Source organism: Orcinus orca, chromosome 19 (genome assembly GCF_937001465.1).
Source record: "Orcinus orca chromosome 19, mOrcOrc1.1, whole genome shotgun sequence".
Taxonomy (NCBI): domain Eukaryota; kingdom Metazoa; phylum Chordata; class Mammalia; order Artiodactyla; family Delphinidae; genus Orcinus; species Orcinus orca.
Window position 1 is genome coordinate 9,853,942 of NC_064577.1, and position 27,630 is coordinate 9,881,571.

General features: G+C 48.4%; 2 protein-coding genes across 17 annotated transcripts in view; both read right to left on the reverse strand.

Moving 5' to 3' along the window:
* Positions 1–328: 328 nt before the first annotated feature.
* FBXO39 (F-box protein 39) lies at positions 329–3,087 on the reverse strand. Of its 3 annotated transcripts, none has more exons than XM_033423161.2 (3): positions 2,062–3,087; positions 1,010–1,186; positions 329–650 (listed from the first exon to the last, which is right to left on the reverse strand). In XM_033423161.2, exons 1-3 carry the CDS (start codon positions 3,085–3,087, stop codon positions 645–647), a joined length of 1,209 nt encoding a protein of 402 aa, XP_033279052.1. In that variant the 3' UTR covers positions 329–644. The 3 variants fall into 3 exon arrangements, with proteins under 3 accessions (XP_033279052.1, XP_033279051.1, XP_049558010.1); XM_033423160.2 differs by having other exon boundaries at positions 329–670; XM_049702053.1 differs by lacking the exon at positions 329–650 and having other exon boundaries at positions 688–1,186.
* XAF1 (XIAP associated factor 1) overlaps positions 2,994–27,630 on the reverse strand; it is an 84,999-nt gene continuing 60,362 nt past the window's right edge. For 2 of the 14 annotated variants that reach the window (XM_049702047.1, XM_049702048.1), the window contains exons 3-13: positions 19,355–19,435; positions 18,056–18,125; positions 17,663–17,736; positions 14,973–15,108; positions 14,651–14,779; positions 14,378–14,434; positions 13,835–14,030; positions 12,594–12,679; positions 9,386–9,727; positions 7,575–7,647; positions 7,264–7,461 (exon numbers count right to left, since the gene is read on the reverse strand). In XM_049702047.1, coding sequence (XP_049558004.1) covers positions 7,609–7,647; positions 9,386–9,727; positions 12,594–12,679; positions 13,835–14,030; positions 14,378–14,434; positions 14,651–14,779; positions 14,973–15,108; positions 17,663–17,736; positions 18,056–18,125; positions 19,355–19,435 — 1,210 coding nt within the window. In that variant the 3' untranslated portion in view covers positions 7,264–7,461; positions 7,575–7,608. The other 12 variants (XM_049702049.1, XM_049702044.1, XM_049702043.1 and 9 more) reach the window with 12 other exon arrangements.

Here is a 27,630-nt window from a genome sequence, read left to right on the forward strand (position 1 = left end):
TCTAAACGAGGGAATTTCCCTACTTCACTCTAGGATGTGCTGGTGAATTTCTTTCATCTGAGATCAGGCCTGGCCAGCGTCAGTGGCAGAAGGCTCTGATGTGAAGGTCAGCCGGGATAGAAAGTGTTTCTGAACTGACGCTGACAGTCAGTGGAAAATGCAGCTCCATTTGCTCTCTGGCTACTTACACCTTTTCCGGAGGGAGATTAGCAAGAGTCAGGGTCCCCGAGTAAGACAGTGCTCCAAGCGGCTTTGGGCTTTCAGTTCTGTGGCTGAGTGAGGGTCAAAAAGCAAAACCAAATGACAAAAAAAAGAAATCACACCCAGATAGTTGGTAAATATAGCACTTTAAAGTCACCTGGGGTCTTCACATGACCAGAAGTCCCAGCCGTTGCTGGGGTGTCATGTTGGTGTGAAACTAGCAAAGAGGAGAGAGAGGAGAAAGAGGGCTGGGGGTAAGGGATGCCCGAAGTGTCATTCTGTGAGGCTCGGATTGTCAAGGTCAAAGTGCTCTTGGTTTTCTTCCTCTGGAGAGCGCTCCTTACGTCATGCAGTAAGCGACGGAAAAATAGTTAAACTCTGAATCGATCAGCATTCTGTACTTCCTGTAAATATGCCGCAGTGTCCTGTCCTCTTCAGGCGTCTCATATCTGTTTGTATAAATTCTCACCTGTGCCGATAGACAAACACCCCCGCGTGTGCGCACGCACACACACACACACAGTGGCTACATCACCCAGACCCCAAAGACAATCTGAGTGATGTACACGTACAATTGTTGGCAGAACCAGGAAAAGCCCAAGCCCAACTAAGGATGAAACCTCCAGATTCCCTTCCGTGAAATTGTTAACTTCCAATGGACGGACTTGTGAGACATCCAGCCCCCATGCCCTGCCTCGCTCCTGACCTTCATCCCAGAGCAGGAACGCTGGGGCTGGACGCCTGCCCGCCCAGGGGCCTGGATGCCCTTGCCCGATCCCCGTGGAACCCACCCCGGGCGGGCTCTTACCTTGAGTGTGCGCAGGGCACACCGCCCTTCTTCCTGACTCTTCAGGATCTGCTCCACAAAGTTAACATCAAGGAAAGCCCAGATGTTGAAGTAAAACAACTCCCTGCAGGATAAGATGAGGAGGTGCAGCTCCTCGTCCAGAGACTCATGGTTGTTGTTGAACTCAAAACTTAGTTTCTGGAAAAGCACCAGAGGGGAAGACGGATGTGGACAGAGATGCTGGGACTGGTTGGATCATTCCATAACACTTTCATGACCCGGCTTTGGCCTGGTAGCCCATGGTGGTTCAAGTGCTTTAGATAAGGGGCACTGGACAAGCAGTGGTCGGAAGAAGGGATTTGGGAATGAAAGTGATCTCATCCAAATTTATGAGACTTGGAGTTTCAAGGCAATGTATCTGGAGTCTGGAGACCAAAGTGGTGGTCCTGGCCCTGCGATGGACTAGCCAGGTGGCCATGGGCAGCACCGAATGGCTATGATGTCAGCCTGCCCACTTCAGGGCTGTGAGAACGTAAATGAGCTCTTAGCACTTTGTCATCCCTCACCGTTCGTAGTGGTACTTATACGCTTGAGTATCAATCCTCACAGCTGAGAGGTCTTCGGCGTGGGGGACAAAATGATCCCGATTTTATAGATGGGGAGCTGCCCACACCTCTGAGCTCTTCTGTAACTTGGGTCAAATTTGGCTTTTTGCCTGGTTTGGAGTCACACTGGGGCCTGTGTGCTGCTGTGACTGGGTGGAGAAGTAGAAGCTGCTGCCCTGCTTCTCACCTGTAGAGGCACCTGCGTGCTCAGGCCTCACAGCTCTGAGCCAGGGATATAGGCGCTCTCCTTGGTTGACAATCAGGAATTGCTTCCACGTCTAGGAAGTGAGCAGTAGATTTTGTCCTCTGCTGCGGTCTTGGGGACCGGGGGAGGCTTAGTTTGGAGACGTTTCCCAGAACCTCAATTTGACCTTGAGTGAGTGTGTGCAAGCCCAGGCAAGAGCAGGGAGCAGGAACCTGAGGGGCAGCCGCTCCTCACAAGCCTCCCAGCCCTCAGCTCATACCTACCTGCAGAGTGTGCCGGAAGGTGGGCAGGAGATCCGTCAGAGTGGGCTTCATGGACCAGTCGGGGTTGCTGAAAGAGCAGTTTCTCAGACTAATGCTCCTGATCGGGATCTCCTGTAGGAGGATCCGGGCCAAGCGCTCATACTGCACGACTTTCTCAAAGACGAAGTTGACTTTCAGCTTGGTGGCGAACCTGGCCAGCTTGGCCCAGGACATGCCCCAGACGACCTGCCCGTGGGGGTCATGAACGTGGCACTTGATGTTCATGCTCCAGAGGGTGCCAGCATTGTTCTCACCCAAGTTCTCCAGCAGCTCATCGGAGATGCAGTTGTAGTTGAGGGTCAGGGACACCAGGTTGCGGAACGTGGCCATGGTCTGGTTGAACTGGGGGCTGCTGTAGACAGCGAGGCGGTGGCTGAAATAGTCCTCGATGTTGAGCTCTGACACCGCACTCTCTGTCCGTAAGTAGCTCAGGGAGTTGAGGATGTGGCAGCCCTGCTCCACGGTGAGCCTGGCCCCTTTTAGGTTGAGATGATCCAGGTGTTTGCCCATTTTCTTCAAGAAGGAGCTCAAGCTTTTCAAGAACAAGCTTCTGACGCTGTTCCTCCAGACCAGGCGGTCCAGTTCCAGGTACTGGATGGAGAGAGATTTCAGACGGTTGTTTCTCTTGCCCAGACACGACAGAAGGCCTTGCATGGTGACCTGGAACTTCTTGGTCAGGACAACGCTGTAAGGAGTCAGGAATTTGATCTCCAGGTGCTCCAGGTAACGACCAAATTTCTTAACATACCAAACAGCCGACTCAAATTCGTACGCGTGTACCCTGGAATGTCTCCCACTAAACGTGATGGCCCTGTATCGCCAGAGGTCGGCCGAATACATCATCTGGTTCCACCTTCTGCAGACAAGCGCTGCTCTGGACCTGTCCTTGTCTCCCAGCCACCAGAAAATACGATGTAGGCACACATCGGGCAGGGTGGCCCAGCAGCTCTGGTCTTGAGGCTGGGTCAGTTGGCCTTCTTCGTCCATCAAGGAACCGGGATGTCCACTGCAGCTGTGTGGTAGGCAGGGCTTCCAAAAATGAGGAAAGAAAAGCAATCACTTGTTTTCTGTGGGGAGTAAAAAGGAAGAACCATTACCTGCCAAACACATATTAAACCCAATGGAACAAACTTGCACTATGGCCCCATGTGTTGGTAGTGGGCTGGTGCAGGGGATGCAATGATAAATCCACCATACTGTGCACACCTGCAAGGAGTCACAGCCTATCAGGGGTCTATCAGGGACATAGACCAGGACTCAATGACAGCACTGTGGGAGGCATGAAAATCCTCAGGCATATTCATGGTGCAGGGTGGCACAAATGGGGGTATTAGTTCTGTCTGTGTAAGAAGAAGTAGAGAGGGCTGCTCAGAGGAGGTGGCATCTGAGCTGGGTTTTGCAGGGTGAGTAGGATTTGCAAGGCAGACAGGTTGGTGGTGGAGGAACTGGTATATTCCAGGCAGAGGGAACAAGATGGGCAAAGCCACAGAACTGTGAGTATGCGTGATGTGTTCACATTCACGGAACTAAAAATTGCTTGGAGCTTAACTTGTGAGGGTCAGGGAGTGATGGAACTGGAGCTGGAGCAGTGGGAAGTGCTGGTTCAAGGGCATCATTCAAGATGTTCTGAATGATGTGATAAAGGCTGTGTCCTACAGCCAGGGATTCTCACTGTCCCCTCTCCCTAAGACTTTGGAATTCTGACATCTTCTCTGGATGAGAATCAGTGTCTGTGTTGAGCAACATTGCTGATGGCTCTGTTTATATTCAAAAGGTGCAGCAGCAGAACAAAAGTGGAGAACATCAGCTGAGGTCAGGGCAGGTCGAAGGATCACACGCCCAGAAGCGACGTGGTCAGTCTTGAGGTAAAGAAAGAATACTCTGGGGGAATGGAGGAAGGACGGTCCATAGTAGAGGCCAGGCTTGAAGCCTGGGACTAGGGTGGCATTATAGTGGGAATCGGGGTGGGTAGACATGATTTGGTAACTGGTGAACACCTGAACTGGGAGGACTGAAAGGTCTCTGACTTGGCTGTTGGATTGCAGGTGGTATCCCCAGCCAGGCTAGGGAGTCCCAGGGAAGAACTGGGCTAAGGCCCCCCCAGATACACTGAGCCCTCGGTCAGACTTTTCATAGCCATCTGCTGTAATCTTCATGGCTTTGCTTTCAATGTTTCCCCTGCCTGAGAACTACCCTCCTTTTCTTTATGTCTCCCAAACCCCCCATTTTTAAAGTTCAAGCCCTACCACTCCATAAAGCTTTTATTGGCTTCTTTACCAGGTAACCCAAGATCATTCATTGTGGTTCACAAAAACTCAGAGCTGGAAGAGATCTGAGAATTGATTTTTTTTTTTTTTTTAACCCATGGAAACTAGGCACAGAGAGGTGAAGGGGCTTGCCTATGGTCACACAGCAAGTTAGTAACAAGACTCAGGCTAGACCTGGGCTTTCTTACTCTTTCTCTTATACTTTTTTCCTACGTCCACTTTTCAGGCCTTGGGTTCAGAGGGACAAGTTAATCATAATTTTCAGTTCAGGACAGACACTTGTCTGTGCAAGACCGCTCTTTGATTCTATTTATTCATTTATTCCCTTTTAATTCTATGTCCCACTCCATTGCTCCCCACCACAGGCAACTATTCCAGCGTGTTTGATGCGCTGCTTTTTGGTTGTGTGCGCGCTTGCCAAATGTGTGTTCAGCGTCCGTAAGCATCATTCACGTTGCCCTGTGTACGTCTCACACGGTATCTGTCATCTGAATAGACCCGGCGGTGGGTATCCCCTTCTCTCTCTTACCCACTCTCCCTGTGATGGACCCCCAGGCTACTTCCAGCTCCCCACAACAGCACAGTGGCGATGAGCATCCTCAAGCAAGCTCCCGTAGGGGACCTATTTGGGGGTCTTCCCCCGTGCCTCTGTCCTCCCTACCCCATGATGACCTACAGAACAGTTTGGCCCCTGCCTCCAGCCGGCCCTCCCATCTCCCACCCAGACAGACTTCCACACGGGAACTGGTAGCAGCCTGCCCCCACCCAGGACACAGGGCTCCAGTGGGGTCAGCCGGCTCCCCTTCTCTTTCCCCTCTCTCTGTGTCCATCCTTAGTATAATCTTAGTATAATCTAAGCCTTTCTCTCCCAGAAACCCACACACTCCTTGAGACTAGGGACAGCCTCATTCTTCTTTTGAGGAAGTTCTTAAACATTTAACTAATGAAGAAATAAGATTGTGTCTTCAATCACATATAAACTGCCCGGGGCTAGGGGACTCCACGGCACTTAGTAAGGAGCAAGGCACCTAAGAGATGCTCAAGAAAAGCTAAACCAGGGACTTCCCTGGCGGTCCAGTGGTTAGGACTCCTCACTTCCACTGCAGGCGGCACCAGTTAGATCCCTGTTCAGGGAACTAAGATCCCACAAGCCTCCCAGGGCGGTCAAGGGAAAAGAAAAGAAAAGAAAAGAAAAGAAAAGAAAAGAAAAGAAAAAAGAAAAGAAAAAAGAAAAAAGAAAAGAAAAGAAAAGAAAAAAGCTAAACCAGTTAGAAAGCTAATCGAAGCCCTTTGACCCAGCAAGGTCACAGGGTCTGAAGAATTATACGACACTTTAAGCCATGGGGGGCAGGGGGATTGGAAGAACATCTTTGGTGGGCTGGAAAAGGTGTTGCAAGTGGTCCAAAAGTCATGTCACCGCCTGGAACCTCCCCTCTTGTAGCTTAGTGGGTTGGATCCTGGTTCTGTCAACTGTGGTATGTGACCTTAGGCAAGTTAATTAATTTATTTATGCCTCAGTCTCCACATCTGTAAATATGGGTAATAATAGTACCTTTCTCCTAGCGTTGGGGGGATTAAACGGGCTGATATACGGAAAGCACCAGAACAGTGCCTGGCACACAGTAAATGTTATACAAGTGTTTGCTGCCATCAGAATGTGGGTGGCAAGGTGCTTCCAAAACATCCCTGTAGGGAAGGTATTTACAAATGGGAGGTTAGGAAAGTGTCCCGGTGAGATGGCGTGCTAGGTGGGGAGCGGGATTCCAACCCAGCCTAAGGACGCTGGAACCTAGGCTGGGGTTACCACGTCACACAGCTGCCGAGCCTGGGAGGAAACCTACGTGTCCGATCACCCGGGGAGGGGAGGTGGCCCAGGAGCCTTGCGTGGGCGGCAGGTGAGGAGGGCAGCCCCGCACCCCCGCGCTGGCCTCGGGGCGTTCCCGGCCTGCGCCCGCTCGCGTCGCCTTACCCGCCGCTCGCTGCTCGGGCTGCTGGGACCGCGAGCGCCGGCCTGCTGCGCCCGCGCCGCCTCGGCTCCGACGCCACCGGCGGTGGGCTCCGCGCCCGGCCCCGCAGGGGCTAGAGGCCGAGGGGCCGGCCGCCTTTGTGACGCGCCCCCACTTGCCGGGCTCTGCTCAAGCCCGCGGCCGCGGGGCCCAAACCTGGGGCTGCCAGCTCAACCGATCGTGCGCGTGCGGGTCAAGACGGGTCCCCGCGCAGGTGGCCCGGGAAGGCGCCCTGGCCGGGGGGACCAGAGGCGGAAGGCTGGGCCCCGCGACCCCTGCCCGTCCCTCCTCTTGCGAGGAAGAGGTTCTGCCCCCACACTTGGGGCGCAGGCCCGCGCAGTCGCCACCTTTCCTGTCCTGACCCATCCTCGGGGTCCTGTCCAGTCCCGGGGACCCAGCGTGCGGGGCCTCTCTTCGGGAAACCACTGTCGCTGCCGACCTAAGGAAAGTCTTAAGCAAACCTGACTTCGACAACTTGACAAAGCTTGAGAAATGCCCCACTTTTCCAGTTTCGGGAGGGTGGGGTGTCCTGGGCCCTTCCTTCCCTGGTGGGGTCTGGGGTCTCCCCACGGGCCAGGCAGAAAGGTAGGGTGTGCTGTTTGCTGGGAGGTGGGCTGCATCTCTAGGTGTCTCCCAACTAACAGCCCTCACTAGCACGTCTTTGTGCTTTCTGGCTCTCCCCTGCCACCCAGCCTCATTTTTCTCTTCCTTTCTCCCTTTCTTCTTTGCTGCCTTTGTGCTTTCTGGCTCTCCCCTGCCACCCAGCCTCATTTTTCTCTTCCTTTCTCCCTTTCTTCTTTGCTGCCACTCCCCTTTCCTTGCCGTGCTAGCCGCTGCCATCCGTGGCCCTGGAAAACCAATGAAAAATCTACAAAAAGGTGGAGGATAAGTTTTCAGGGAGGGCTTTTTTATTCTTCGGGGACAAAGCTGGGTTCCCTAAGGTGTCCAGGCTGTGTGGCGCCTAGACGCTTGATCAGAATTCTCAGGCAGAAGAGTCAGAGCCCTTTTTTCTTCTGGTTTATCTGGAGCTCTTGGGGACACCAACATCTCGGCTCAAAAGGAGGAAAACAGAATCCAAACCTTTTCTTCTACAAGAAAGAAACCCAGTGAATAAAACCCATCTCTTTTCACAAGTAAAGACTAGCACAGAAAGCAAGCAGAAAAACCAGTGTAAAAACAAAATCTTCTAAATCCGTTGTACCTTTTCTTTTCCAAAGCTAGCTGGGACCTCTCGCTTATTTTCCTTTTGATGAAGCTAACCACCAGCATTTCTCCTAAAGAAATGGACATTAAAAAAGTTCAGTGTGTTTAAAGCGGGGAGTGTTAGTTCCTAGGATATCTCTGGGCAATCCTATCCCCAGTTCCCGGAGCAGGAACCCTGAGCTACAGATGGCATAGAAAATGTATGGAGCCCAGTGAGCCATGAGGGGTCTATGGGAGGCTTGGGACAATGTTTAATAGAGGCCTATCACCATGAGTCGGCTGGATGAACAGTTTAGAGGATACCCACACCGTGGACTCTTATGCCATTAAAAAGCGGGGGGCAACATCATTTGACTTGGAGGGATGTCCTTGGGTATTGATGAATCATAACATTAAGATGCAAAGAAATGTGTATAATTGGACTCCAAACGTGTATGTGTGTGACTGGTTATACAACAGAGTTGCCAGATAAAATACAAGATGTCCAGTTAATTTCAGAGAAACAAAGAATTTTTTTTGTATGTCTCATGCAATTATTTTGTAGTTATTTTTGTCCCAAGTAATGAATTTTTATTTGCTAAATTCGGCGACCCTATTATGTAAGGATGGAGGGAAGTATGGAAGGAAATTTCAAAGTGTGGGGGGCAAGGAAATATGGCACTAATAACACCCCCAGCAAGTATGAAATTCACTCAGCTTTGTAAAATAAGGTGCTGTGTGCATATAGAGAAGAAGTTAGAAAAAACAAGATCTAGGTCTACTTTTTTGTAAGGAGTGTGCATCATATATTCAGTGAAAAAGGCAAATGGCAGAGTAATGGATATAGGAAGATGATATATAGGGGAAAAGGAAAAACAATTCAAACCCCATAGAGGCTTGTTCGCGTTTGTGTGAACGGAGTTAAAGCTTTGGAAGGACACCCACCAGGATACTGAAACTAGTATCTCAGGGCGTGGGACTGGGGAAGGGGGGTGGGGGTGGGGGAGGATGAGCTTTATCTTTCTATTTGTTTGTATGGTATCATGTCAACTGGTTACAACAAAATCTAGTATTTAGTAGTATCTAGTGCTTTTGTATTTTGAAAAACATCAAATAATGAAAGCTTTTTTTTTTTTTTTGAGTGAGGCATCCTGTTTGGGGCTTAAAAGCATAAGCTTTGGAACTATATACACATGTATTTTAGGCTGGATTCTGCCACTCTCTAGTTGTATAATCCTGGGGAAGCTACTCAACCTTTCTGTCTGGCTTCCTTATCTGTAAGATAGGGATAAAATACCTGCATGTTTTTTATAATGATTAACCATTTGTAAAGAGCTTTGCATTGTAACTGGTACATAATGGTTAACTACCTCATACTAATTCTTATTATTATTGGAAAATAATCTAGGATGTAAAAAATCAGGCTTCTGAGGCTGCAAATCCTGATCTGCTGGAGGTAAGATACCAACTGACTTAGTATCTTGACCAAGGCTCTCATCTCTGGGCCTGGATTGCCTTATCTACGCTATGAGCTAGACAGCTAGATTGGGTATGCTCTGTCCATTTGTTTGCTCCACAGTTTTGGGGCATTTGCTGTGGTTATTCCCTGGGCTGGGAACTGGAGATACAGAGATGAAAGATCTGGCTCTGCCTTCAGAGGTGGGAGATGATGCACATATATAACCAGGTGATAGGTGCTATGAGAATGGATTTGGACACACAGAGAAAGGGGAGATAAAGATGTCTGAGAATATCCTGCAGGTCTTGGATTTCTTTAAACACCGTCCAGATGGCTCCCAGCCGGATGAGGAGAGAATGGAGGCTGGGTACCTGATGTTGGGTTAGGGTTGGCAGGGGAAGTACGATGCCACACTGAGAACACCTCCTCAGAATGTCATAGGCTGTCTCGTCTTCTACAGGAGAGGAGGCCCTGAGCTTGCCATCAGACTTCAAAGGCAGATCCGTGGTTTTGTTTGTGCCTCTTGGTGCTTGCCGCGTTGACTTTTCAGAAAGAAGGCGAAATCTGCTTGTATTTTTCGTCTTTGGACGGACGTCTTTCTCTGCTGTGGAAGTTTGATCTTCAGCAGCCTGACTTGAAAGGGATGAAGGAGGAATATCTGGTTTCCCAACTGGAGAATATGTCACAGAGTCTGAGATTGGACGGCATCTGTCCTGCAATTATGAGTCATACTTCAAATTTTAAAATGACCTCAGCTTTAATGGTGGACAATACAACAGGCAGGATAACCTGAAATATTCCCACTCTGAAATGCTGGATAAAATACGACGTTCACTGAGCTGACTTTGCAAGAAGCAAGCTCCGTGTTCCAGGATGAAGACCTGACCTGTTAAGCACATGAGCTGACACTTCAGGAGGAGATGTGGGGCCAATCTTGTATCTAAGAGCTTGGATAAGAGAAGAGTCCCATCCACACAAGATGTGGAATTGGAAGTAAGATTCCCCTTTCCCTGCGTAAAGCTGGGAACCTTGAAGGCTAACCTGTGGTGGCTAAGAGAAAAGAATCGGCTAATTGGAAAAGGAAAGTGGCAAGAGAGCTTGTCTACCTTGGACTAGAAATTGAGGGTGCGGAAGCGAAACTGACACTCCTGAAAACTCAAAAGCCAAGGCTCATGCCATTCCTGTATTTGGGGTTCAGATTTACAAAATCCTCAGGCTCTGGGAATACCCAAGCAGAAGAATTCATGTAAAATTTGGGATGTATGGCAGAAGCAATCACAAAATCCCTCTGGAGGTTACATAATCCCAAACTAGGTCATACAGGATTCTCACAGATAGAGTCTCACCAAACAGAAGCTCATGATTCAGATGTACACACAGGGAAACACTCTACCTTGGGTAAGAGTCACAGACACAACCATTATCAGGATTAGTCTCCAAGGAGTTCAGATAACAGAACTATAGGAGAGAGACTGTAAAATACATTAATTAAAAATGATTCAAACAAGAGAAAAGAATATGACCCTATGAAGAAAAGAGTAGGTGAATTTGAAAGAGAGATAAACAGAACTTCTTGAAATGAAAAATACAGACACTGAACCTCAATGGATAGGCTTAAAAATAGCAAGTTAGATTTGGCCAAGAAAGAACGAACTTGAAAATAGGATTTGAGGACATTATTCAGAACATAGGAGAGAGGAATAGAAAATGTGAAAGGTTAAGGGACACGAGGATAGAACGAGAAGGCCTGATGTACATCTAATATGTTCCACAGAAAGAGTTGGGAGAACATGGAGGGGTTAGGGAAGATTGGGGATTCCAAGAGATTAGAGCTGAGACTTTTCAGAACTGATTAAGGCAGAACTAAATATTTAGATTTGGGCAGGAGAAATTCTGAAGAAGGAAGAAAAAAATAAACACACTTGAGCATATTGTTTTAAGCAGGATGACTAAAAAGAAATCTTCTCTTGGATGCATTGCAGTGAAACCAGGAAGATCAAAGGCAAAGAGGATCTTGAAATCAACCAAAGAAAAAGGGTTATCCACAAAAGAATGGCAGTTACACTGAGAGCAGACTTATCAACAGCAATCATGGAGGTGGGAAGACGGTGGAATAAACTTCAAAACGCTAAGAGAAGATAACGGTTAACGTAGAATTGGACACCCAGTTAAACTACCATTCGGTAATGCAGGAAAAAAGTACCTGTGCAGGCAACTAAAAATTTACTCCTCACAGCTTCTTGCTGAGGGAACTACCTAGACGTGTATTTCAGGAAGGGAGAAATCCTACCCAGACGGAAAGCTTGGGATTTAAGAAAGAACGTGAGCAAAGAGAAAGGTGAATGTGTGAGTATATCCAAGCAGGCATGAATTGCATAAAATGACAACGATAATAATGACTAAAGAGGGATAGTATGAAAACAAGGTGAGGGGCTTCCCTGGTGGCGCAGTGGTTGAGAGTCCGCCTGCCGATGCAGGGGACACGGGTTCGTGCCCCGGTCCGGGAGGGTCCCACATGCCGCGGAACGGCTGGGCCCGTGAGCCATGGCTGCTGGGCCTGCGTGTCCGGAGCCTGTGCTCCGCAGCGGGAGAGGCCACGACAGTGAGAGGCCCACGTACCACAAAAAAAAACAAAAACAAAAACAAAAACAAGGTGAAACTAAATTCCATAGCATTTACATATAAGGCGGGAAAAGAGAATCGGAGTCAACATGTTCTCAAATCCATATATTGTTTGTAAGGAGGGTAGGGAATATGATTAATTTAGACTTTATTAAGTCAAGTATTCCTATTAAAATGCACTAAATGTCACTAATGGTAAACTTTATATGTATTGTCCCACAATAAACAAAAAGGTCTAGATCATCCCTAGGGTCTCTTTAGTTCTGATATTCATGTTTGTCTGAATTGAAGGGTAAAGAAAGAACAAACAGCGCTCCATCGAAGCAGAAGGAAATGAGTTCTTTGGAGAGAAGCCTTAGGAAGTTTCCCCAGAAAGAAAATGCTCCATCCTGCAAAAGAAGGGAGCAGGTTGGCACGGGCTAATGCACTAAAACGTGCTCCGAGTGATGGAGGGAGGAGTCTGTGAATGTTCCCAGGCAAAAGCAATCAATCAATCAATCACATCGTGACATCTTTACAGAGTCCCCCTTTTGGTACCTAGCCCTGATACCAGTTTCACTGTGGGAAGATGGAGAAAGTTGTTAACTTTTTCGAGGGAGCTCACAGTCTAACTGAGAAGACTCCCGCATGGGACAGAAAATAATAAGGCAGGTCCTATTAAGGACCAAATTGCCATGGCCAGGCCCTGAAGGCTGAAGATGTTTGGAGGTGATCAACGATAGCTGGACTGGTCAGGGAGGCTCCTTGAAGGGCTGGCATGATGGGAGACCAATTATGTGTGCTAAATTAGCCTACACCAATTCACAACATCCCTTTTTGAACAAAGCAAAACTAAATATGGGAACCTCTGTTATCCATGCTGTGTAAAATTGGACCCAGAATCTACCTTTCATATCACTCTTTTTGGAATATGGACTAGCTATTGGCACCATTAGAAAATAACTAATTTCTACTCACCACATGGTGGAAATACTTATTTCCTGGGATCATTTGGTTGCAATAATGACAGCAGATGTTGCTTTCAGGAGCTGGAATTCTCTTCCCTGAAAAAGCATGGAAACAACAGCACAAATGATTGCCCTTGACAATGGCTAGCCCGACTGTCCCACAACCACGTACATGGCCTGCAGTCCTGATGATGAACTGTCCCCGGCCTGCCGTGAGTGTCCTGCACTGCCAGGGTCCTTGGCCACACAGGCCACCCACAGCAGGAATCACCCACATCATTTCCTTTAAGCTGCAAAAGTGCACTCGGGGCAGCACACAGCCCTGATGAAGAGACATTTTCCTGGCGCAGGACTGGTTTCTAAGGAGACAGAAGGAGCCGTTACCACAGATGCCAGCCCCGTCCGGTCTGACTGCTCTTTCATTTCACCAGTCTCTGAGCTCTGTGATCAAACGAGGAGTTATTGCACACGTCTTTGTTGACTGTGTTGAAGCTGTGTTGTGTTGTCTAGTTGAAGTTGTGTTGTGCTGGTGAAGTTGTGCTGAAGAGTCGTTTGTGGGCTGTGTTGAAGCCCAGCCATGCTGGAAGTGTACACGCATCTCAAGCACTCCAGTTTTTCATTTGGCGATTTTAATAAAATCGTTTACCAGGAGAGACTTACCATCCAAAGCATTTTAGGCTCTCTCCATGTGTTACTAAAACAACCAGTGAACACAAGACCTGTCACATTGCTGTCCTCCGTAAACACATGAAGAGGTAACCAGGTCAAGACAACACACAGTGCTACCAGGCGGCCAACACATAGGCTCGAAGGTCAGGAGTTACAACTAGATCCCTTCTGTCCACTGCTGATGGTGGTGAAATCTCCTGATTTGGCGTCAGGGAACTTGGATGTCCTGTCTGGTTTCTGCCTCTAGCAAGCCCCTGTTTCATTCTACGCATAAGTTTCTCATCCGTAAAAGGATGCAGGTGGGTCTCTGCCAGGCTGGAATTGTGCTTGAGGGGTTCCAAGGAAGCCTCCCATTTTGTCGGGCCCCCATTGCCTCTGCACTCATCTGTGTAGCTCCCAGGCCCGCAGCTCCTGGCGTCTTGGTGTCCCTGGACCAGTCATTTAGAGACCACAGCAGACACACAAGAAGGCCACTCTAGTACGTGGTCCAGAGTAGCCAGATGAATTTGAGACACGTGTATCTGTCATCACACATGTCACCTGTCCTGCTGAGAGCTTACATTCCTTGCCACCCCTGCTCACCTTTCTGGAGCCGGGTCTGCTCACCGCAGCACTCGTCTCTGTGCCGGGCCAGCATGTGGAGCACGATGCGCTGGCCGCAGTCTGGGCAGACCTCCGTCCGCCTGCCGCAGGGGTGCTCGTGGATGTCCACCTTGTTGAGGCGCACGGCCAGCTCACAGAACTGGCACTCAACGGGGCGCTCCTGGCATTCCTTGGCCTGTGGGGAAGCAGGCGGGACGGGCATGGTCACTGGCCTGCAGTGACTGCAGTTGCGTTGGGGATATGAGCTTATTTCCCTGGGGGACTGAAGCCAGTAAGAGAAAGCAGGTGGGAAAGGTCAGGGGGTGGGGCGACTCTCCTTGGCAAACACGAGCTCTCTTGGGCTTGTGGACCATGGCAGGCCCTCCTGACGGGCATCTGGGGGCAGGAGGCCCTGTGATGAGCTAGTTCCCCATTGTGCCCCAGGCCTCCTTGGGCAAGAAGAGAGAGCTGGGGGGGGATCGTTATTACTGGCCCCTTCCCCTCCTCCTGGGCTTGGGAGAAGAAATCACAGCTGACTCTCACCTCGTGCATCTCCAGCAAGTGCTTCGGCAGGCTCTGCTGACACGCTGCGCACCCCACCTAAACACGGAGGGAGACGCTGGAGTCCCACCCAGCTCAGTGGCCCTGGCTGTGCGTGTCAGGTGCGGGTCTGTGAGCGCCTGGGGGCAGGAGTCAGGTTCCCTTGTCTCCCTGCAGCACCAGCCCTGTGCTCAAGGAGCATCTGTGGGACCCGCTGAGTTGAAATGGATGCCTGAGCTTGAGGATTTCCAGAAACAGCAGGAGCGAAAGGTTAACCTTTGACCAGCCTTGGCCATGAGTGCCTTCTAGAGCTCTCCTTTCCTGTTTCTCCTCTTGACGCATCTCGACGGAACATTTTACCTTTCCTGAAACAGGGACTCCCTTGCCTTGGCTGGACCCATTCGCCTGTAGGGAAAGGATAGGGGATGGGAAAACCAGGGTTGACTCAGTGCAGTGTAAGAAAGGCAGATTTAACTACCTTTCCACTTCACAGGGGGTGCTGGGCGCGGGGTGCCCACCTGAGACGGGCTGCAGTGCGGGCCGGGCTCCGGCTGGCCACCTGGTGCCCCCACCCCCATCCCTGCTTCTGCCTCCCCACCTGCTGGTGCCCGCCCCCGCCGTGCTCTTCCATCGTATCCTGTAGGACCGGTTCCTTGCACTCCGGACAGAGGACCTTGAAGAGCAGAGAGTGGGCCCCATGGAGGGCCAAGTGGCCAGGGGCCCCGCTTCTTTTGCTGCAGGATCAAGAGGGAGGAAAAACAGGCTTATTTCATGGTATAAAGCATGGAGCCGTATTTCGTCTCCACGGCTGCTGGATTAAGATCATTCAAGGCCTCAAGCACTGAAAATATGATGACGATACCACCTGCCCCCCTTCCCCATGTTGGTCCTAGATCAGAACAGTGCAAAATCATAAAATAAGTGTAAGGATGCTCTGTAAACTCTTCTACTGCCTGGGGTGAGAGGGGGCGGGCAAGGAGGGGCGGGAGGCAGACATTACAAAGCGGCCGGAGGAAACTTTTGGGGGGAACGGATACGTTCATCATCTTGATGGTGATTTGATGAAATATAATTTATATTTTGAGGCAGGACAAGAAAAAATTAAACATAAAATTCTCTCTGTGTTTGTTTGGGCCTCCTCCCTCCCTAATGTACGGTGTGCATCTGTATTACACATTAATCAGAGCTCCTCAAAGATGGGAGTGCCTGCTCGATGGTAAAGATCAATTTTTTCTTTCTTTCTTCTGAAGCTAGCAATGGAACTTCATAAAAGAATAGGGTTCTTTCCCAGCTCCGTGGGGGTCCTAGTGACCGTGACTTGCTGTTTGCTTGGTACACACACTTTGTACGTGCTTACTTGGACTATGCATTCTTGGTGAATTTTTTGTGAAATATCAGTATGTCTTTTTTTTTTTTGCGGTACGCGGGCCCCTCACTGTTGTGGCCTCTCCCGTTGCGGAGCACAGGCTCCGGATGCGCAGGCTCAGCGGCCATGGCTCACGGGCCCAGCCGCTCCGCGGCATGTGGGATCTTCCCGGACCGGGGCACGAACCCGCGTCCCCTGCGTCGGCAGGCGGACTCTCAACCACTGCGCCACCAGGGAAGCCCCAGTATGTCATTTTGATGTATGATCCTTTGTCTCAAAAATGTACATGACTGTGCCTTCGACTTTTAACTGGTGGGACTGTTCTCAGAGCTTTCTGAGAATCTGCTTCCTGGGTCATCATTCTCAGCGTGGCTTGAATAAAATTCCCTTTTGTTCTTCCTAACTTGATAGCTTATTGAATTTTAGTAGTCACGGTGATGGTTTCATGGGTATATATCCATGTCAAACATGTCAAATGGCGCACTTTAAAAGTGTACCACAGGGAGTTCCCTGGTGGCGCAGTGGTTAAGACTCCGCACTCTCAATGCAGAAGGCCCTGGTTCAACCCCTGGTCAGGGAACTAGATCCCACATGCATGCCACAACTAAGAGTTCACATGCCACAACTAAGGAGCCGGTGAGCGGCAACTAAGGAGGCCACCTGCCTCGACTAAGACCTGGTGCAACCAAATAAATAAATAAAATAAATATTTTTTAAAAGGTACCATAAATGCAGTTTATGTCAATTATACCTTGGTAAAGCTGTTTTTAAAATGAAATAACAAATATCAAATTCTTTCAAATATTTTGTCTATTTTCAAGCACTCCCCTGCTTGGCCCACAGCCAGTTGGAAATCCAGGCCTGCATGCCCACTCAGAGCCTTGCAAGGGCAATGCCAACTTTCAGAATCCCCATAAGGAGAGCTTCCCAGGTCTCCCAGAACGAGAAGCCATCTACCTTTCCCTGCCTTAAGGCTCACCTGTGCGACCCACAGAGAGGTTGAGACCCTTCTTGGAAACCCCAAAAAACACAAGCTTCTGACCCTCCCACTTCCCAGGCAGGGCGTTTCTTAATACTTCTCCTTTCCTTTCAACGAGCCCTTGCTTGTGGCAGCTTGGGAGAGAGGACACGTAGTGGCCACAGCTCTAAAGGCCTAAAGGATGATGAGAGCTGCCCACCTGGGCACATGGGCTGTGGCCGGAGGGGAGCGGCCAGAGCCTCACTCTGCTTGGTCTGAACAAGGTCTTGGCTTCTGCAGAGCCCAAGCAGGTGGCACAAACGCTGCTTCCCACTCCCTTCCTCTATTCTTGCCCCTCTGCCCGGCCTGGCCCCTTTCTCCTTCTGTCCGGCCTGGCCCTTCAGCTCTTCTTCCTGAGCTGGTTCAGCCAGGAGGGTCTGCCTGGAGGAAGCTCTCTGGGAGGGATCCCCCTGGTTCCCAGCACAGGTAGGGAGCTTCGAGAGTGAGGTACTTCAAGGGGCCAGGTCTCCCCGAGTTAGAGGTGTGGTCTGGGACCCCTGCTCTATCCCCTCACCCTGCTCCACAGCACCCTCTCAAGGTGAGGGCGGGTGTGGTCCCGGACAACCTCCGTGGGCCCCTTTCTGTCTAAGACTGGTGTGAAGAGCATATGATCAGAACTCCAAGTTAGGACCCAAGTTCTGAAAAATACGAATAGCCCAGCAGGGACAGTTAGCCTGGCTGTTTGGCTTTAGAACTGTCCCAGAAAGACTGAAATATCTGGGGTGGGATGTTAGCCAACCCTGACCATCTCTCATCATCTTCCTACATCTCCTGAGTTTAAATCTTCCACCCTAGCCCTCCTGGGTACAAGGGCCCTTTTCTCTTAACTTCAGAAACAGCCTTATCCCGTCTGCCCCTCTCACTAGACAGCCTCAGTTCGGCCGCCGGGAAAGCAACTTCTTACCAGTTCCTGCACGCCTGGAAGTTTCCCTCCATGTTCTGGTCTGCGGAGTCTTTCTGTTTCGAGGAGTTTCGGTTCTTGCGGGCAGAGAAACAAAACTGAAAGTGTTCTAACAACCCGGCCCACAGCCCAGGAAGGGAGGGGTTTTCAGATTTCTCAGCCCAGGGCTGCTCCAAGGTACCGGTGGCTGGACACTCCAGGAAGCCCCTCTGTAGCTCGGCCAGCCCAGCCAGCCCCTGCCGCCTCCCTCGGCCTGTGCTGCTGCCACCAGCTGTTTCTACGACCCCTGGGGTGGGAGCCAGAGGCCAGGCCTCCCACTGGGCAGCAGCCCCTCCCCTCACCCAGGCTGGCCTCACTGCATGCATGTCTCTCCATCCCCTTGCATAAAACACAGACCTCCCTCTCCTTCCTGGTCCTCTTGCTGGTCCTTTCTCTGCCGGGGAGAGAGCTGGCGTGCCCTGTTGAACTTGAAGCTTGTTCCCTGAGAGTGGCTCCTGGACTTCCTGCATCCTACTCTGTCCCGGTCAGGGCCGGGAGAAATGGGGGATGCAGCGTGGTGTGTGCCAAGACTACAGGCTTTGGAGACACACCGCTTAGCAGCTTGGTGACCTAGGGCAACTGCCTATCCCCCGAGCGCCTCTTTTCTCGCTTGTAAATAATTACAGCAAACACAACAAGCGGGCAGGCAAATGAGGACATCTTCAGACACAGAAACCACTGCACTGAGGGGTGATATAACTTGCACACATCGCCAGCCAACAGGCAGAAGAATCAGGCTTTGAACCCAGGCAAGGAGGCCCTAGGCTTGTCTCTCCCAGAATGGCCAGAGGGTCGGGAGATGGGAGTTCCAATCCTGAGAGTGGAACTGACTGGCAGCTTGAGTCACTTTAGCCTCTGGGCTTGTTTCCTCATTTTTCTGGACTCAGCTGGGGACCTGGGGGACTTTGGGAGTCCAGGTGCTCCCAGAAACTGTGTGAAAAATTGCTTTCATCAGAGTACGTGGACTCAAAAGGAGTCCAGGACCCAGACAGTTATAAATGACTGGACTAATTGACCCCAAAATTTGAGATTCAAAGAAATCAAACTCTGCTAAAGGCAACACATGTCCAAAATTATATACACATAATTGGATCAAGTGAATATAGAACAGTTGTTTGTCTACTTGTGTTCTTTTCACGGGGAGAAGCAGGATGTAATTAGTTAGATAAATAAAAATGATAAAACAGTGTATCTAATCGCTCAGTGGGAATTGAAAAATTTGCAAATAATTGCAACCCCATCAGAGACATTTGGATTTTATATACTTCACCTTGGCATTTTTAAGGAGATTTAATTAGCTTCAATATTCACCTTTATTTTTTATAAACACGATTAAGATATTAGTGAATAACTGGAGAATTTTGATTGTGGCTTTGCACATTTGTCTAAGCATATTAATTTATTTAAACTTTAGTGAGCATGCCGACTACATAACTTTACAGTACTTGCTCAATGTGTAGCAGCTTCTCACTAATACATGACTAAGTCCCTCCTGATGTTCAGAAGGTCAGCAATCGAAAAGGGACCACTGAGGTAATGGGTAATCCTAACTCAGGGCACTTAGCCTGACGTGTGGCCATTTATCGGGATTCTTGGGGCTGCAAGGACGGTACCTCCAAAACTTGTCCACATATTGGAATCACTTGGGAAACTTACCTGCCCAACTCCAGAGAGCGTGATTTCCCTGGTCTGGCATGTGGCTGTGACTTTGGAGTTTTTGAAAGGTCCCAGGTGATTCTAACGTGGAAAGAAGTTGGGAGCCACTGATGCAGGGGGAAAGGGCTGGTTCTGAGTTCTAGCCTTGGCCCTTTGCCTTCTCATATGAACCATAAGAGGATGGGGCACATGAGCTTCACTCAAGATTCCAGAAGTGTGGGACCCACCATGGAAGAAAGACGGGGCTGGGTTTCTGCAGGAGGAGAGCTGGGATCTGTGGGTGGAAGTCCCAGGAGGCCCCGGAACTTCCCCCTGGTTACGACCCAGTCCCTGGATGAACCTGTCAGGGATGGAGGGGACCTGGCCCCAGCAGTGAGGCCGGGAGGGTCTAGGATTCAGTGAGCATGCGGCTCTCACGTTCCCCTGTGGGTGAGCTTGCAAGAAAGCCCATCTAAGCCAAGGTGCAGACAAGCTCTTCGTCCGGGCCAGCCCTGGGTAGCACACAGGAAGAGAAGGGGTGCCGGCCTGCCAGACACAGGAACAGGATGGGAGGCTGCTTACATACCCCCCACCTCCACTTGCTCGAGAGACCCTCTCTCATGTGCATCTCCCACCCCCGGGGTCCTCAGAGCTTTCCCAGACCCCAGACACAGCTGTGCTAACAGAAGGATTCCAAAGCACCATATTGAGTGATGGCACAAGCAGGCTGAGAGAATTCTTGTGAAGTCTGCAAATGGAGTGAGAGCAGCTTTTCTGAGGAGGATAGTGGGATTAAGGAAAAGCTTCAGACGTGGTCTCCAGCCAACTACCAGCCTCCAAAATTCAGGTACCGAATGAGAGACAGTGGGTGGGGACAATAACTATCAGTGATAGGAGATAGCAGCGGCGAATGAATGCTTAAACATTTCCTGTGTTCCAGACATTATACTAAACATTTTATAGGCAGGATCCTTTTTAATCTGCCCGATGGCTCTGGTGTAAGGATTATTACCCCATTTTGTACCAATGGAAATGGAGGCACAGAGAGGTTAAGTACTTTGCTCAAGGTCACACAGTGATGTCAGAACTGGGATTGAAACCAGGGTGATCTCACTTAGGGGTCTATAAACCCAGACACCATCTACCTTATTTGACAGCTGGTGGGGATGGGGGTGACCCGGGTTAACTTCCTGATTCCCTTCCTCACCAGCTGGGCAAATTCTTTTTTTTTTTTTTTTTTTTGTGGTACGCGGGCCTCTCACTGTTGTGGCCTCTCCCGTCGCGGAGCACAGGCTCTGGACGCGCAGGCTCAGCGGCCATGGCTCACGGGCCCAGCCACTCCGCGGCACGTGGGATCTTCCCAGACCGGGGCACGAACCCGCGTCCCCTGCATCGGCAGGCGGACTCTCAACCACTGCGCCATCAGGGAAGCCCTGGGCAAATTCTTTAATCCCTCTGACCTTTGCTTCCCACTTCTGTCTATCTCCAGGCAGTTTTATGAATAGCAACAACAGTGGAAAAAACTGTGCTTTCACACACATTGTCTCCTGTTGAGATCCCCCAGAATGGAGGGGGTGGTAGAGATGTCAAAGAGGGCTGCACAGGTGAGATGTTCCAGGGGCACAAGGATCAGTGATGGGGGCTATGGTGGTGGAATTGGAAATGACCATGAGTTTTTTCATCTACATCCTAATTGTCTTCCAAGATGTTTCCTCTTCCCGGGCTGGCCCACCCCTGCACCACCCCTTCCTTACATCTCAAAATTCCACAAGTTCTTCAAGGCCAACTCTGACATTATGACTGATACAGGACCTACCTCCTCTGTCTCTGGTTATGGTTGGCTGCTTGTCTGTCCGTTGCCCCAACTTGCCCTCAGCCAACCACGGGTGTAGGTGATTTGAGATTCATCACCTCTTTCATCAGACTCTTTCTGATTCATCACCTTCTTCCAGAGGGTCCCATGTGCTTGTGCCTGGTAGACCGTGAAGCCCTGGGCTGTGCAGTAGTGGGCAGGAAAACGCTGGCTGAGCTGAACGGGTGTGCACAGTGCGGGTCTGAGATAATCAGAGCAGAAGTTAGAAATCTCCCTGCACCCTCACCTCCACCCCACCCCACCCCAGAACCCGAGGGCCCTCCAAACAGCAGCGGGGGCCATTTCCTTCTGAATTTTAAAGATAACTTATATTCTGTAACTAATGCAGAAATATGTTTGCTTTGAAAGCAGTTAGAATATTACAGACGAAGGAAAATTTCTTCTGGACCACCATGGCCGATCCTGAGCCATCACTATTTTTAACTGGAGTGTGTAACCAAGGCACATTCTGGTTGGCACAAAAGCCTGTCCCCGTTCCCACCGTGACATGAATCAGTGCTGCGGGCTTGCCTGATTTCATCATTCTGCCACCCGTCTTTGGCTGGTCACCAACCCCTCCCCAACCCCAAACCCATAAAAAAACTAGATGAGAAATGCTCTGTTGTGAGCTGAGAATTCCTCTCCAGGGCACTGCGGCTACCAGCTTGGCAGCGGTCAGGAGTTTCCGGCAGCCTCTTTTGTGTCCGGCCTGTGGGTCAGGGGAGTGGGGGAAGGGGTGTCACAGGGAACTAATCCCTCCGACGTGACTTGGCTGGGTTGCCCAGCGTGACCTTCCAACGGGAGGACGGAAAGGGGGAAGCAGAAATTCTAGGCTGGCCCAGGAAGCAGGAATAATAGTACATACCTCGATGCGTTGTTTTGAGGATAAAATGAGAAATTGTGTGTGAAAGCTGTACGAGGTCACGGAAGACAGGAGAGAATATTAAAATGTTATTTCCGTGGTTGACTTTGAGAAGGGATCTTGGTCAGGCTTTCTTCTCTTAGGGGATCGCTACGCTAAGGAAAATGATGTAACAACACACGTATTTTACCTCCCAGACAAAAATTACATGGTGGAATTGTGCACACTTCTGTCGGTCATGCCTTTAGAAAGATCCTGTGGTCAGAGTGGGCCTGAGTCCTGGGAGACATGATCATTGAGATTGCAGTCTCCCCAGGTACAATATGTTTGGGTGGGAGTTTGTTTTTCAGACCACAGGCAATTGCATCAAATGACTAGTCTCTGGATGGACTTCAAGCCTTGGGAATATCTGTGATTGTGTTTGGGGCAGATTCCAGGCCTGGCTGGGCTGCAAAGTCAGGGGATGCCCTGCCGGCTCCTGCTTAGTTGGCATCCAAAGGGGAGGAACCTTGTCATTAAACTCATGGGCAAGAAACAGCAACTTCATCGCATTCTGTCTGCAATTGTGGTCCCAAGTATTTTTCCCTTCCATTCCTTCGGAGGTCTGTTTCCACACATTCTCAGCTCTTTTCCTGGTCAAAGCACCTCCTCACCTTTTCCCCCTACCGATCCGCATGCAATCGGCAATCCCAGCTCTCCTCTTTGTCTCCAGATGGTCATTGCTTCAGTGCCCCGAAGGCACATCTCAGGGTCAGTGTTCTGGGGTTTTCTGCCTCTTGCTGGTGACTTTCTAAATCTCAATCACGGAATGGCCACCTTAGTTGCTGCCAAATCTCATGTGACCCAGGACAAATGACCATGTACATTAAATCTTTTATTGTCACTTTTCTGGGGGGGCGGGCAGGGAAATGAAAAAGAAAAAATTTAGACCCTGAGCATCTTTCTGCTATCAGAAAAGCTTACTTCGTATAAGTCATGCTGACGAACAGCCACTCGTTTTAGAGAATAATTAGTGTCTTTTAGTTTTTAAAAATGGACCACCCCCTTACGACCTCATTTAACATTAATTATCTCCTAAGAATCTTATCTCCAGATACAGACACTTTGGGGGTTAGAGCTTCAAAATATGAATTTGAGAGGATACAATTCAGTCCTGACACCATCTGACAATGTTGTAAATTGTGCATTAAAAAGCCATAGGAATTCGAAAGAAATCAAGAGGGAGAAGAATGGTCTTTTGTATTTATCCATGCACAATACAATTCTAAGCCTAACTACCAGAGTTAGATCAAATTTGACCGGATAAAGGCACATTCCCCTTGAGCCCCACCTCGCTTCAGTCACTAGTTGCAAGTTCAGGGACTCCAAACCCTCCCACACTCCTGACTGGCTACAAATCCTGGGGTTCCCACTAGCTACTAAGGATACCAGCCACAAGCTTGGGGGTCCCCAGGTTACCCTCACTTCTTATCAGCTGGCTACAAGTCTGGGAGTTCCCACGACTCCCTCAGGTACAAGAATCCACTAGAATGAATCATAGAACCCAGGAAAGTGCTATACTTATGATTACAGTGTATCATAAAGGATACAAACCCGGCCCAGCCAAATGAAGAGACGCACAGGATGAGGTCTGGAGGCTCCCAGACGAAGAACTTTCATGTCCTTAGGGATGAGACACCCACCCAGCGGGCGGGTGTATGATCACCAGTTAGAACGTTGATATATAAAATGTTGAGAAGACCTGGGGAGGGAAAGGAGAAATGGCTGGCAGTGATGTGGTAGGATTTGTGTAAGAGGGCTGCATGCTCATCTTTTATGATAGGAAGTCAAGAAATATTTTATAAACTTGGGAAGTCGCAAAATCGCAGTTTATTTTACTTAGAAATATGGGGAATTCCCTGGTGGTCCAGTGGTTAGGACTCCACCCTTCCACTGCAGGGGGCATGCGTTCCACCCCTGGTCGGGGAACTAAGATCCCATGTGCTGCATGGCGCAGGCCAAAGAAAAGAAAAGAAAAGTAATATAGAGGTAAATACTGGAATAAAGTGCTAGAAGTAGTGTTGCAAGTGTGTACCTCTGGGGGATGGGAAGAGGTGGGGTAGGTAGGGTGATTAATTGGTTGTTGAAATATCTGTTTAGTGCTGTTGAACATCTTGCTTTAGTTCCTTCTTTTTATTTTATTTATTTTTGGCTGTGTTGGGTCTTCGTTGCTGCGCGCGGGCTTTCTCTAGTTGCAGCGAGAGGGGGCTACTCTTCATTGTGGTGCGCGGGCTTCTCATTGCAGTGGCTTCCCTTGTTGTGCAGCATGGGCTCTAGGCACACAGGCTTCAGTAGTTGTGGCATGCGGGCTCAGTAGTTGTGGCTCATGGGCTCCAGAGCACAGGCTCAGTAGTTGTGGTGCACGGGCCTAGCTGCTCCGCATCATGTGGGATCTTCTCGGACCAGGGAACCAACCCACATCCGCTGCATTGGCAGGCAGATTCCCAACCACTGCGCCACCAGGGAAGCCCCTTTAGTTCCTTCTTGTCACCATCTCGGCCCTTTCTAGTGGTACGAGGGCGCTGGGAGAGCCAAAGAGATAACAGGTTGCCACAGTGATGACCGTCAACAGCCAGATGGAAATGTCATTAGGAAAATGAACTCTGTTATCCTTCATTCCAGGGCCACTTCCATGTATGGCCGCTGATGGGAAGAGCAAGTAAGACAATGCAGATCAGACCACACTGGCTGATTTGACCTCAACAGTAGCCTGCTTGGCAGGAAGAAACACCAGATATTCAGGGTAATCAAGAAATTCTAGGGCACACAGTTGGGAGAACACTCACATTTATATACAATCCAAAGCTCCACCTCTGTCTCCTTCCTCCTCCGCCCATACTTGGAGGGACGTCTGTACCATCCTCAGGGCAGATGAAAAGAACCACACATACAGCCTTCCAGATTAGGTCCATATAACCACCTTTTGCAAATATAGTAAGGGAAGTCATTTAGGCATACTGGGAAACCTTCCCTTCTGCTTGCACAATTTCCCTTCTGTTGCATTCCTCTTGCTTTTTTTTTTTAACAGTTATATTCCAGTCTCTGTCCCTTTTTGGTTGGAGTTAAGCAACACTAGATTATTTATTTACATAGTGTAAATGACAGCTGGGGTTCTGTTGATATCTTCTCTGCTATCCCTCTATTTTTTTCTTCTTTTCTGAAATTTCTAAGCAAAGACCTGACTTTCCAGTTTCCTATTTCTACTTTAAATAAAATTTGATCTTTCTATAAATTTTGTTTATTTTTTGAAATAATCCCCTCACTTATTTTATATAAGTAAAAGCATTATTATTAATATTTTAAAATGTCAAAGTAAAAAAAAATCTGTTCACCCACTACTCAGCTTAAGAAAATATTAGAAATAATAGTTGAAGTCCCCTGTGTCCTCCAGGTCTGTTGCCCTGCATTCCCATATATAACTACTCTCCTAAATTTGGAGCTTATTATTCCTTGGCGTGGCCTTTAGACATTTACTACATATGTTTGGACCCATAAACAACATATAATATTGTTTTTGCATACTGCTAAACCTTGTATAAATTGAGTTAAAATGTATATAATACTACAAATAAACAAATTAAAAACTCCTTTGACCTTCTAGCCCTTTCAAGTAAATCTCTCTTTTTTTTTTTTTACAATTGAACTTCTGTAAAGGGAAGAGTCTCATCTTGCTTGTTTCCATGCGTCATCTCCCGTCCTCTCCTTACCCTACTGCAGTCTGGCTTCTGCCTCTGCTGAACCCCATTCCATCTACAGTTACCTTATTGTCCACTTGACAATCTGCACTGTGGAGATTCTGAACAACTTTATATAAAAAGAATTATACAACTTAATTCAGAGGGATAGAACTCTATACGGCATCTTTTTTTTTTTTTTTTTTTTCCGGTACGCGGGCCTCTCACTGCTGTGGCCTCTCCCGCTGTGGAGCACAGGCTCCGGACACGCAGGCCCAGCAGCCACGGCTCACAGGCGCAGCCGCTCCGCGGCATGTGGGATCTTCCCGGACCAGGGCACGAACCCGTATCCCCTGCATCGGCAGGCGGACTCTCAACCACTGCGCCACCAGGGAAGCCCTCTATATGGCATCTTTAACAACGAAATGCAATGTGCTATAAAAGGGGCGCATTTTACTAAAGGGAAGACCCTCCCAACAAATATTTTTATCTTTTCTATTGATGGATGTATCTGAAAGAAAGAGAGAGGGGGCAAAAAAGGACTTGCCATTCAGCAAGAAGGGAACTGAATAATTAGAGCAAAGGGGAAATTCTGAATCCTCACTCAGCAAATCTGTGTTTTCAGATTTGCCAATCAAGGCCACCATTACTATTTCATGGCACAAAACTTTGGACCCAGCATCCATTTGGAAAAGGGATCAAAGTTCACATTTTCATTCAGACCTCCCTTGTATACACAGTGATAAAAAGATCCCTAACTTAAAAACACCCAGTTCTTTTTCATCCCTATGCTGCTCTAACTATCCCTCTATACCCCTACCCCCAAAGATGACCTTTGGAGACTCAATATTCAATGAGTGGGACATTAGCTATTCTTTGTCTGAAATATTTTTTTTCCTTTATTTTATACCTGGAGCCTCACGAATGTTTTTCTAGTGTTAAATATATGCAGGCCCCTTTAAAAATATTATGAGCATTTATTTTGCAATATTTAAAATACGTTAAAAACTATAAAGGAAAATATGATAAACATCTCTGTATTCACACACAGTTAAAATGATAAAACATTTCAGATATGGTTGGAGCTCTCCTCTCTATCACAGGCCTCCTCCCTACCAGGTTAAAACCAGACTGAATATGGTGTTCATTTATCCCTCTAGTCTTTATACTTTTACTATTTCTGTTTGTATCCTTAAGCAAAATATAGTATTATATTGCATATTTAAAACGTTATAAGCATTATCACTCTGTAAGTCTCCTTCTGTAACTTACTTCTTTCAGCAAATATTATAAAGTTTTCACCAAATACTTATAAGCTTCATTTATATTTATACCTCTAATTCCTTCATTTTTCCTGCTATGTAAAAATCTGGCATGAAAATATCCCAATTTATTTATTTACTCTCTTGTTATTGGAGTTTTCAAATTTTTTGTTCTTGAAAACACTATTACCATAACTTTCTTTTATATGTCTCCTGTACATATGTGCAGATTTTTTTTCCTAGGACAATGATCTTTGAACTTCTTGTGCACTCATTACCCTAAAATTACCCAAAATTACCCTAAGGTAATTTTGAAAAAATTATGTATCTCTTTCCACATTTTAAGTTGTCATCTAAATTTTTTATCATAAGTTTATTAAAAAATGTTTTTATGTATATATTTTTTATTTATTTAAAAAATTTTATTTTATATTGGAGTATAGTTGATGAACAATGTTTTGTTAGTTTCAGGTGTACAGCAGTGATTCAGTTATACATATACATGTATCTATTCTTTTTCAAGTTCTTTTCTCATTTAGGTTATTATAGCATAAGTTTAAATACTAATTTGAGCCATAGAATCTGCCATATTTGTAGGTTGAAAATGG

Excerpts from the sequence above, each read along its gene's own strand:
- FBXO39 (XM_049702053.1), bottom strand. The coding sequence starts at position 3,087 with ATGGACGAAGAAGGCCAACTGACCCAGCCTCAAGACCAGAGCTGCTGG. Across the intron at positions 1,187-2,061 it reads CCTTCCGGCACACTCTGCAG|AAACTAAGTTTTGAGTTCAA; the intron begins GTAGGTATGAGC and ends GTGCTTTTCCAG.